Genomic DNA, 12296 nt, shown 5'->3' with positions numbered 1-12296 from the left:
CCACTGCATCTTATAGATCCTGCCTGCTAGTTTTCAGACAGATCTCCAAACTAGAAACACCCATAGGGTAAAAGCAGAGAGGTTTTTGCACAAGTCACAGAAATTAGGGTTGCCATATTTCAAAAAGTGAAGATCCGAACACAAAAGTTATTGAGATTTTTTTGCAAAATAGCAAAAAGGCAGGAAATAAAAATAAACCAAAACTCTGCAGTCAGAATAAATCATGAAAATTAAGCACACTTAAGACTCCTTCACACGAGTGTACAAATCACTAAGTCTCTGTTGAATATGTGAACTGACTACATCAAAATGCAGGGCAAACACAGAAGTTGGACTTGCAGCAGCGCATTCTCACATGCAAATTGTGACTGCATGTTGTAATCATCAAGCGACCAAAGATGGATTCACATGTGTCATGCTTTTTTCCTTCTTGTTGTTTTTTGCACTAAGTCTTTCATTTCCACAATCCAAGAATTAGGAACGTTAGGGACTGAGGGGGAGGCTCACACATTACAGCTGCTCCAGATTCCTTGCGGCGGCAGCTACATGTGAAGGGCAGAATTGCATTGCTCCTTGCTGCCTGCATCATACATGACATCACACATGACACTTTTAGTTGCACAGAAAGCAGAAAACACACATTTGCAACTGTTGGAGGTGCTTTAGCCAGGTAACTGCAGTGTAGCTGCAACTCTCAGTTGAGCATGCAGGCAATGGCAAACCTGAATTTAGCTCTGTGCAATGTGCAAAAATGACTCAAAGTGTCTATGAGGGTGCGGGGTGGGTATTGCACGGACTAGAAATAATAGAGAAAGGAGGGGCTAGGAGCTGTCCAGAGTGCTGAAGCCACACCCCATTATTACCACTTGAAATCCTGCACAGTGTTCATCTGGCATTTGGAATTTTATTATTATTTGTTCATCTTGCTCTCTGCAACTGTAAGGCCAAGAAACTGCTGTTAAAAAGCATTTGAAAGCAAAGCTTTTTAGCAGTCTAGCATAAAAACGTGGAGCACCCTAAGCTGATGAATTTAGTCATTACAGTCCTACTTGCAGCTGGTGTGTCAGAGATTCTAACACCTTATCCCCAACTCTGAACCTTGCCCCCCCCTTTCTCCCAATTCAGTTATCCCACCTTGTATAGAACATAGATGAGCAGCGCCAAGAGCAGCAATCCAATCAGAATGGCTAAGATGATGATCCAGAGAGGAACCCCCTGACTGGTCTCTGCCTTGGGCCAGTGCAGTGATGTTTGCACCTGTCAGCAGAAAGGAAGCAGAAAGGAAGCAGGAATAAGGTTATCACCTGTCTTGCATCCAGAGGCTGCCAACCATTCAAGTTAAGTGGAAGCCTGATGTACAGGAACAGTCTCCTCAGTATCAGGCACAGGGAACGAACACCAAAGGCGGCCATTCCTTGGTTGTGAGCTTCTATCTAGAGGTATCTGGCTGCCTCCTATTGGAACCAGAATTCCATGGATGGACCCTGATCCAATCTAGAAAGATCTGCAAAACGCTCTCTTTGATCAACAGCATGATTCAACAGCTTGTTGAAAGAAGGCCCAATTGAGTTCTATGGGACCTATTCCCAAGTACATGTGTGCAGCAGCCCTGGCTGGTGGGCCTAACTGGTTCCCCAGCCCCCCAAGTGGCCTGCAAATCATGTCCCCTGATGTCATATATGATGGCAGATGTTGGGCAGGCAAAGGCGTAACTGGCTGAAAGGGAGGTTGCAGGCACCATAGATCAGCTAACCATCAGCACCTGCAAAGCTCCCTGCACAGTGCTTTGCAAGCATTGACCATCAGCTGATCACTGGGGCTTCTGCAGCACAGCACTATCGAAGAATGAGTCACCCAGTGTCATTGTGACATCAAGTGACTGACAAGTGGGAAGCCGCCCCCCCCCCACCTGTCAGGCTTGGCCTGTGGTGATAATGATCCGGCCAGTCTGTCAGATCCAGTTTCCCACCTCTGGAATACAGGACTGCAGTCTAATTTTTTACTTGTTTGAAAAGCAACAAAATGTATTCCAGCTAAACTGTCCTGTTCCCCTCTCCATCTATCTCAACTGTTCTGTGGTGAGGATCCTGAAGACACGCTAGGTTTTTGTGATTCTAATGCTATTTGTAAGTTACCTTGGAAAGATCTGCATCCTGAAAGCAGGATACTACTATTATTGTCACCGCCACCAAGGATTTATAACAATAAACATCAACAATAGTTAATGGTAATGAATACTGACCTTGAGGTAAGCAGTGGGTTTCTCTAGAGGCTGGATTTTGTAGGGCACTTTCTGCACATAGTAGACAGCTTCGCACTGTATGGTGTGGGGATTATTCTCTTTCTGCAAATGTGTAAAGGGGATAAAATAAAAGTGAGGGTCAGATCCTGGGATGCCCTGGGTTAGTATGTGGCCAGCTGACTCTGAAGAGACCTAGTGTGGAGTCAAACATACCCTCTTCCCAAGGGATGAGCCTGCAAAAGTAAATGTATGGGGAAGGGAAGGCTTCCTGCAGTGACTATTTTATTTAGGCAAACAACATTTCCATGTGGAAGAGAGGGTCAGACAGACAGACACCAGCTGCATGCCTCTCTTCATTGCTCCACCACCAAGAAATAAGTGCTTTGATTCTTATCATCAGTTGCAAGTCATTCTGGGGCTTGTTTGCTTGAAAAGCGGGATATAAGCCTTTATCATAAATAAATAGATCTCATGTGGATCCGCTGAGCCAAGTCAAGAAGTGTGGTGTGTGTGGTGTGTCCTTCCAGTGGAGGCAAGAGGGTCTGGGAAAGGTGGAAGAGCTGGCAGGGGTTTCAGCACAATACACCAGATTCTGTGAAAGCCAGCCAGCACCCAGCAATCTCCCTCTCTCTCAAGTCGATTCTTAACCCCGAAATCAAATCTGCAGCTGTAAAGTGAGGCCTGGAAGAGGCTCCCGGCAGGTGCTGTGCTTACCAGCTGGAAGCTCTTGGACCAGATGCGGAAGTAGAGGCGCAAGCTGACACTTTTCTGTCTCTGCACTGCCCCCATGTGGCAGCGGAGCTGGAAGCACTCCTCGTCATTGCATTTCTACAGCACAAGAAGGAACCACAGTCAGAAGAGAGCCTGAGGCTGAAAACACCCCCAGAAACCCAGTTAGGCCACCAGGGCCACAGGCAGCGATCGGATGCAGCAACAGTGCTTCTAATAACTAAAGCGTAACTCCTGGGGAAAGTCATCATGTCTAAGTGATTCACAAACTTTCTCCCTGACCCACGACCCTTTGAAAATTGTTGAGGGTCTTGGCAGACCACTTAATGATTTTTCTGCCTGTTGCTTAGGAACTGCAATGTGCTTTGCACGTGCTGTCTCTCAGCCTTTCCCTCTCTTTCTCATGGCTTCCTTCCTTCCCATGTACTGACTTTCCACTCCTTTCAAATGCCTTGTCAGTCTCTTCTCCCCACTCAGGACCTAGCCCCATCTTGGCCCAGCTGCAGTTTTCTTCCTCCTCTGAAGGCAGCAGAGCCTCCTCTCCTTGCTGCTTCCACACTTTGGGAACCCTGCTCTAAAGCTATAGCTGGGAAGGGAAATAATAAGGGCTGTACACAACTTTTCATGCCGACGGAGATCTTAGAATCACATGAAATCATTACGTGAGCAAAGGCTGCGGAAGAGCATGAGGAAGGGATGCATTAGGGCAGCGTTTCTCAACCTTGGGTCCCCAGATGTTGTTGAACTACAACTCCCATCATCCCTAGCTAGCAAGGCCAGAACTCAGGGATGATGGGAGTTGTAGTTCAACAACATCTGGGGACCCAGGGCTGAGAAACACTGCATTAGGGGCTTTGTCAGGCTGCAGCAGCAGCAGGAGGAAGAGAAGGGAAGCAGGACCACTCCATCAGCTCAGCTGGACCAGCAACTTTTGGCTTCTCCTCTCGCATTCCAGGTGGTCATTGTAAGCGCTCTCTAGATAAGAGCAAGTGCTCAAGTTTACGTTTTTCTTCCTACATGTTATGTAGTCTGAGGGCAGCTAACTGATTGCTGTAGGTCACTCTGGGTGATTTTTTTTTCCAGCTGAAGAAGCTACAAGGCTTACCAGAGTGTTCAAAACTCCATCTTGTTTCTGCACATAGTGCTGCTCTGGCCAAGGTGAAGCTGCTGAGCTCTGCTCCAGCTAAGAGAGAAAGAAGGCACCTTTCTAAATAAGTTATCAATAGTCACGAGCCCATTGTACAAGCCTTTCTATAGTCAGCTGTGACCCAGTGATGCAGTTGACGTAGTATATACTCTAGATGCTGCACCTCTGCTCACTCCACTCACCGACCCCACTGCCATTCCCCCCACATTAAGCTCCCCATTCCCCTGCAACAACTCCTTCTGCCTCAGATGACGGAGGCATAGCCTTAGCACAGCCACCATGGCTAGGAGGGAGCCACCGATACCCTCCACCAATTTGTCCAATCCCTCTTTAAAGCCTTCCTTGCTGGTGGCCATCACTGAGTTCCATCCTTGAACTAACATTCCGCTTCTTTGCATGTCCACAAGTTCTGCTGAATCAGACTGAGCAGGAGTGCAACAGGAGATGCACAGAATTTATAAGAAAACAGCTGATTCTTTCATTGAGGTTTAGCAGTCTCCTTCTCTGGTAGTCAAGCCTCTCTTACTTAAAACAAAAAACCCTCCCCATCCCATTGTTCAAAAGAAACTCAGCTCCTGGGTCTGTCTGTGTCAAGAAGCAGGCATGCAGTGTGTCATGGAGACACCGTGCTTAATGGTTTTTTCTTTTCCAGCCGACCAATGGAGGCAGGTTACAAAGGCCAAATATGTGCCAGGGGGCAAGAGAAGCTATTGGAGAAATGTTGGGGAAGGGGCAAAGCATTAGGGTTCCTGGCACAGAACAGGATGGGGATGAGTTACGAAGAAGGTTCAAAACCTGGAGTGCCATCAGATTGTCAGAGTTTTCAGGAAGGAGTCAAGAAAATACCAAGAAGCTGGAATAATTAAAGTGGATCAAGGCGATCTGTCTTTATGGCAAAAAATCCACTTAAAAACCCCAGAAACTGGATTTTTGCAGTTTGGAAAGTAATGGGGAAATGCATTGAAAAGTGTAAGATGAACAAATGACTAACAGAATGATGTAGAAACACCCCAAAGGCAAATTAGGATGAATGCTCAATGTCATAGAACCTCCCTACAAACAAATTAAAATGAGCGCCCAGTAAAGGATACACATAATCTAACTTCTCTGTAGGCTTCGTGCAACCAAATCAGGATGAATGCTTAATAAATAGGCTTGTCTGGAGGAGAGGCTGGCATTCTGCATTGTGAACGCTGAGTTCCCCCACCCACCTAAAAATGCTCCTACTACTCAGCATTTTAATCCTGTGCTGATAGGGAATTGCACTGTCCCTGGTTGCAAGGGCTGAGCTCCAGGCCCCAAACTCACATCCCAGGCCAGTCCTCTGCAGAGTTGCTTCTTTTCCCGCCCGCTGACCAACCATTACCTGCAGGCGTGACGGGTTGAGGAGGTGGCTGGAGGTGCAGTTGGCTTGTGCCACGTAGCGTGTCATGTACATCACAGCTCGCCCTTGAGTCCGGAGCGGGCAGCTGATGTCCAAGATCCCCTCGCTGATGGCACTTGGCCCATCATTCAAAAACTGCAGGACAAATGGGAAGAAAACAAATCACAGGGACATCGGAAGCTGCATTACATCACCAAGTCAGATTATGAGCCCATCTGGTTTGGTGTGGTCTGTTATGACTGGAAATGGCTCTCTGGGGGTTGCAAGGACCGAGAAGCTTTCCCATCACCTGCAGGCAAAGCAGATGCTCCAGCACTGAGCTACAGGACCCTCCCCCAAAGAGGCGGCAGCAGGGATGGGGGTGGAGGACAAGCACAATGATCTAAACATGGTGGACAGGCCCAGTGGTCACAGAGAAAGGAGGATAGACAGACTGGTACTGTTTTAAATAGTGGCAAGCCAGGTGCTTCCAGGAATGAAGCAAACACTCTCTCCTGCAGTTTGCCCTTTAGCACCCATTATCCAACGATACACTGCCTCTAATGCTGGAGGTTCCATTTTGCTATCAGTGCTGCCAACAGATTTCTCCCTTGTGAAACCTTGAAAGCTAAGAATATGAGATAGTGTGCATGCCGTAATTCTTCAGGAACACAGAAGAAACACAGAATACAGCACTGGGCACAGGAGTCAGAATTTCACCTTTTTCCCTCCTTGCTTGCTAAGCAAAGGTATGGTTCCAAAAGCAAGATTGATCCTGCCCATACATGAACTGCCACCACCCTTGCACTCTTGTCGTCCATGGACAACACCCACCTCATAGACATGGCACACACCGGGGCCCACGTCTTGTTCTCGTTGTAGCGCTCGACTTGGGAGCAAGCCAGTCCCTGGAAGGGACACTGTCTCTGGCATGGATGCTCTATAGAAGGGGAAAGGAAGGCACTCAGACATGCAGAAGAAAAAGCAATTTTAAACAGGCCAGAGCAAAATCCTTATGAATTATTTAGGCTATTCAAAATGGCAAAAAATGCAAAATTACGAAACTTTACAGAATTGCAATAAAACTAGTGTTGCAAACCTGAAGGCCAAAACCCTCATCAGTTGCATTGTATTGTTTTCTGGTGTAACAGCGGATTTTATTGCAACTTTAAAAAAATCTCTCTTTGGTAATTTCAAAATGAAGATCCTTTTCCTAGCCCACTTTTCCTCAGCAATATCAAATTGTAAGATCTCTGGCATTGGTATCATTTATTTATTGAAATATTTTTATTGCTTCTCCATAAAATGTTCAAGGCAGCTAACCTAGATTCTTCAAAAAGGTGATGATAATATCCAAGAGGAAAAAATAGTAAATTAACAACAACAACATGACGCCCACCTGACTGGGTTGCCCAGCCACTCTAGGGGGCGCCCAACAAAATATTAAAAACACTATAAAACACCAAACATTTTTGTTAATATGCTTTATGTGTATTTGGATTTGTCTACTTACTGAAACAAAAGAGTTTCTGATGCAGAAGCTACAGCTCGTGCGGCTCACAGGAGCAGATTAAATGAAGTAAATAAGAATTACTGGCAGCACGACTCTCTGCTGCTGAGAGGGCTGTGCTGGTTGCCAGTTCACTGCAGGGCAGCTTCAAGGTTCTTGTATTAATTCACAAAGTCCAAAGTTCCTAAAGGACCACCTGCTCTCTTATGCTCCCCCTCGATCACAGATATCCTCTGACTAGCCCAGCCTCCCGTGGGGAAAAGAGATTGAGTGTGAACCAGCTAAACCGAAGTGTCTGGAGTGTTGCCTTAGTGCTACTTCAGAGACAGGATTCCTAGACCTGCTTCTTGGGGCTGCTACAAAGGATCTGAGCATCGGGTGAGATTCAGCTAACTAGTCCTGAGTGCAGAAGCCAACACAGGGGCTTCCTCTAGCTCAACCAGGGCTTTCCCCCCTCTCCTCTCCCCACACCGCCCACAAATATGAGCTAGAGGGTTGAGGGAACCCCCACAACATTTTTAGGGGGAGCAAAGAGGGAGGCAGAGGGGAAAGTCTCAATGAACGAGCAGAACTCACTTCATGAGTGTATATCCCCCCCAAAGAGAGACAGGGCTTCACCAGGGAAGACCTATAATTTACCCTTTGGGGACTGAAGAGGAGATGTGGGGGCCTCACACCTTCTTATTAAAACAATTAATGACCATGCCAAACACTTTGCTTCTGGCATCACACTCACCCCTGGGCTTTGAGATGAACGGCAGCCTCGACACGCAAGGGGAACGAAGCCACCTCACTGTGGGAATTGTTTGCGTTCTTGCTGTAGTGAAAGAGACATAATTATATGTGACTGTATGTAAGACTAGCACTGCACAGAAGAAGAATACACAAGCAGCAGCTAGGAAAGGGGTTGTGGACCTTTATTCAGCCCCAAGGGCCGCATTCACTTCTGGGGGCCACATGCCAGAGGCAGGTGGGGCCAGAGACAAAAGTGGGCAGAGCAATGGGTGAAAATTGTACCTCTGTAGTTTTTACACAGACGCATGCACACCCCTCTGTCATCAACCCAGGGAAGGAAGAGGCATGACCAGAGTGCGAGGACACATTCCACTTGGGCAAAAAGCCCCCGTCCCCCAGAAAGGATTAAAGAGGAGCAGGGGGAAGAGAGGGGGGAATTCCTTTGCACAAGAGGACCGTGTTCTGCACTTAGTTGAATCCTGCCCTGGGGAATCCTGCGGTTCCTCTGTCACAGGGATGGGGAACCTGGTGTCATTTGGCTTCCAGCTCCCATCATCACCAGCCATCATGGCCAACGGACAGGGACGATGGGAGTCCAGCAACAGGCTGCCAATCCCTGCTCTGTCAGCAACGGAAGACAAGCCTCCCCAAAAATCAGCTCACCCATTTATCCCTGGTCCTTCCTTGCAATGCGCCGTCCTGGGGCAGGTAACAGGGGCAGCTATGGGGAGAATTTGGGGGAATTCTCTGGCTCATTTTTACCTGTGAATCTGAAAGTCAAATTGGATGGATTTCTTCGCATCAAGGTGAGGCACAGTAAAGCGTAGGCCACCCCAGAGCTAGGCGAGATACGGAAAAGAGAAGAGTCAGTATCTGTGTCCCTCCCCCCACTCTCCACTGTCAATGGCTTGTGTCACCTGAGGCAGCGGCCTCACTCTGCCTTATGGTAGAGCCAACCTTCCTATTCTGGGTGAGTTTAGCTAGCCCTACCCTAATTGGTTAATCCTCACACACGGGTGGGATGAATAACCCCCCAACAGATAGCTCCCACTTGAAGGAAAAGGCACTGTGCCCCATATATATGCTCTCCCCATTATTATGAGTGTCATCACTCTCCCTGCTTGCAGCTTCCCAAAGGACACAGAAGCTCTCTCGTACTTTGTCATTGAGTCCCCTATCACAAATAGATTAAAGTGGCTTTGATCCCAGCTTGCCAGTTTTGCCTTGCTCCAATGAGCGGCCCCTTCGCACCATAACCATAGATCCCTTCACCACAGTTGATTTCTCATCTTATGGTATCCCAGGCTCTCCCAGCACACCCCAAGCACCAGGGAAGTGGCTCGAAGAGTCCTCTAGCCACCTGCCCCTAACAAGACCCCCTTGCCATGGAGTGCAGACACTCACACTGGTGCCTGCCTTCATTGGATTGCCGAGGTCACAGAAAACCATGTTGGTGTCATTCACCGTGTCATAGTGGCAGCTCAGGCTGGAAAGGTTCTAGAAGACAGAAGGAAACAAGTGTGAGAAGAGGAGAGTGGACTTGCCTATGCCTGAGCTCAGGGGGGGTTGGTGCAATGCCTCACCCTCACGACAGATGCTTAAAGTATTTGGGTCGCATCAAATGTAGCAATTTCTCATGTGGCTATTGCAGTAAAGTGTGTTTTTTCCCCAGAGCACGGCGTTGATGCACCTCCTTGCCAAGGGCGCAAGGGACCACACTAGCTGGGACCGCTGGGAGGTGTACTCTAAAACATCTGGAGGACATCTGGTGGGCAGAGACTGGGATGGTGGGTGGAGTCATCTTCCCAGCCCCACCCACAGGTTGACTCAGAAAGTCTGCTCTCTGAGGAAATCAGGGACATTATTTTTTTAAAAAGAAATTTGAGAGCATTTTAATATACCAATCTAAGCAATCAAGCATTGCAGCCTCACCATAACCGCATTCTCTGGATCCCTCAAGAGGGGGCCATGATAGTTGCAGCTGCAAAACCTATTATCAATTTCTAGCATAGATATATCCACAGACCTTCTACCCCATGAGGACTAGACCTTTTTGCAAAAGCACTTCCTATGTTATTTCAAAAACCCACAAAGGATAAACTTGCTGCCTCTTCTTCTTCTTCCTCTTCTTCTCTCCCCCCCCCTTTAAAAATGATCATACTCAGGAACCCACCATCATATATCTGCTTTCCCAAAAACTGAGAATTGTGCTTGTATCTCAGTTCCAAGCTTTGGGAAAGGACAGCCTCTTCATTAAGTTCACTCCCCCATGGCCAGGAGGGGTTGCAAGGCGATTTGCCTGCAGAAGGATGAGGTCCCTCCAGCGGAGGCACGTACCCCATGATTCCGCAGAACCCCCATGTAGTCTGCTTCCGGTGGGATGGTAACGTGGAGCTCAGCCTCATAAGCACCACCCTCACCGCGGTTCTGGGCATGGAAGGTGAGGTTCAGTGCATTCTTGTCTCCCAGGTAGACAACAGTGTGGTCCCTGCAACAGACCCAGCAAAGAAGGAGAAGGAGAGCACACACATATCAGCAAAGATCCAGGATGCCCATTTTTAGGAGGAACAATATAGAGAGCAGCCATTTCAGGCCATGCAACTCTGGTTGTTTTCACACATGAAGCTTATATCACTTTGAACTTAAAAAACAATGGCAAAAACTGTATTCAGTTTCTCCTCCACCCTTCATTTTGGAATGACATATGGAACAAAGAGAGTCCCAGAAGTGCCTCAGGTACATTCATAGAACTGCGGAGTTGGAAGGGACTACGAGGGCCATCTAGTCCAACCCCCTGCAATGCAGGAATCTTCCACCCAACATGGGGACTGAACCCACAACCCTGAGATTAAGAGTTGCATGCTCTACTGACTGAGCTATGCTGCTATTCCCCCCACCCCTCTGGACAGCTCGCATTATACACAGGATTATAAATGAAAATGGGCCTGTATGTTCAGTGTGCATGCCAGGCACAGATCTCTCTGCGTAAAAAGGAGTACCTATTTTGTCCTTAATACTAGTGCCCCATATATATATATATATATATATATATATATATATATACACACACACACACACACACACACACACACAAAGGCTTCCAAGAGCATTCCTTGAATGCACCCAATACTGAGTGTTTAGCATTTGCTTAACTGAGATCTCAGGTCTCTGCACCCTGGAATGGAAACCTTGTGAAGGTAGGAGAAGGGCACTGAATGTGTTCAGCCGGATCCCTAGGAAGATAGGAAGCGACCTTCTACAAAGTCAGGTGACTGGCCCAGGTCAGCAACGTCTATACTGATTGGAAGCAGCTCTTCTGGGAGTTTCTCCCAGCCTTGCCTGGAGACACCGGGGGCTGGACCTTCTGCATGCAGAAGAACGTAAGAAGAGTCCTGCCGGATCAGCCCAACGACTCATCTAATTCAGCATCCTGTTCTCACAGTGACCAAGCAGATGCCTGTGGGAAGCCTGCAAGGAGGACGCAGGTGCAACTACACTCCCCTCCCCCCGGAAAACCCAGCAACTGGGATTCAGAGGCATAATGCAAAGTAGATGTTCTTCCATGGAGCTACAGCCCACCCCATTGATTGCAGACAGATTCAGATAGGAAGGGGTTGTTGGTGCTGGATGAACACATGCCCTCCCCTTAATTCATAGCTTGCTTCTGTTTATATGACACCTTTTGCAATTCTTACTCTTTTACATTACTCTATTATTAGAAAGCTTACTTTTTAAAACATTTACATATGGGCAAGCAGTGTGCAAGATGCTGTTGACACAACACAAGAAGTGATATAATCTATGTCCATGTGCTAGTAGATGGGAAAGGCACGAGATCAGCTAACAGCAGAGAAGCAGGATCCGTTGCTGTGGGTAATAAGAGCATCGTTTTGGCCATCTTTTTATCCCGTCCAATTGCACTTCCGTTTTGCAACAGCAGAGGGAGCCAAACTGGTGAAGGTGAACCCTTCTGAGGGAAATCACTGCTCCCCAGCCCCCCAATGCCAAAGGTGTGCATGTATTGTATTGTATGTTCTGGTGTTCCCACGTGGCCGTGCTGGAGGCAGATGCGTTGGTAAGAGGGAATATCTGATTAGCAAGAGAGTAGACCCCTGGAAGGAAGGAGGGAGATCTGGACTTCTGCAGAGGGTGCCAGGAGCTACAATCCCTTCCTGAGTCCACGAAAGCAGAGGGTTCACCATGTGTAACAAGGATGCAAGGGGGATCTGCCTGAATATTCTGGGTGATGGATAAAGCAACAGAATGCAAACAGCACCCAAACTGCTTGGCTTCTTCCATGTTTGTGATGCCACAGAGCGAGGCAAGAGAGAGCCTTACCCAAAAACGTCAAGCTGAAGGTCAGGGACACAGACATTGTCTTCACCACAGTCCAGCTGGATCTGGGCCTGGTAGGCAAAAAAAGACAAAAACACCTCTTTGTCTGTTTGCCAACACTAAAAGGATCACGTTAACCTATTACTATGCTGCCATAACATAAGCTACAAAACTACAAAAGCTGTATTTGGCTGAACAGCTAAACCATGGCGTAGAACTATGTTCATAAGCTGCA

At 47.6% G+C, this 12296-nt stretch overlaps 1 protein-coding gene across 3 annotated transcripts in view; it reads right to left on the bottom strand.

Moving 5' to 3' along the window:
- The window catches only part of ITGA5 (integrin subunit alpha 5), a 68964-nt gene that overhangs the window by 1191 nt on the left and 55477 nt on the right, over positions 1-12296 (bottom strand). For all 3 annotated transcript variants that reach the window (XM_080989955.1, XM_080989953.1, XM_080989954.1), the window contains exons 19-29: positions 12065-12132; positions 10064-10214; positions 9131-9223; positions 8489-8565; positions 7728-7808; positions 6316-6421; positions 5485-5637; positions 4077-4154; positions 2957-3070; positions 2243-2344; positions 1135-1257 (exon numbers count right to left, since the gene is read on the bottom strand). In XM_080989955.1, the coding sequence (XP_080846081.1) occupies positions 1135-1257; positions 2243-2344; positions 2957-3070; positions 4077-4154; positions 5485-5637; positions 6316-6421; positions 7728-7808; positions 8489-8565; positions 9131-9223; positions 10064-10214; positions 12065-12132 (1146 nt within the window). The remainder of the gene's footprint in view (positions 1-1134; positions 1258-2242; positions 2345-2956; positions 3071-4076; positions 4155-5484; positions 5638-6315; positions 6422-7727; positions 7809-8488; positions 8566-9130; positions 9224-10063; positions 10215-12064; positions 12133-12296) is intronic.

The sequence above is a fragment of the Podarcis pityusensis genome (genome assembly GCF_964106645.2).
Source record: "Podarcis pityusensis genome assembly, chromosome: 2".
In the NCBI taxonomy this organism is placed as follows: Eukaryota; Metazoa; Chordata; class Lepidosauria; order Squamata; family Lacertidae; genus Podarcis; species Podarcis pityusensis.
This window is presented reverse-complemented; position numbering and strand designations above follow the sequence as displayed.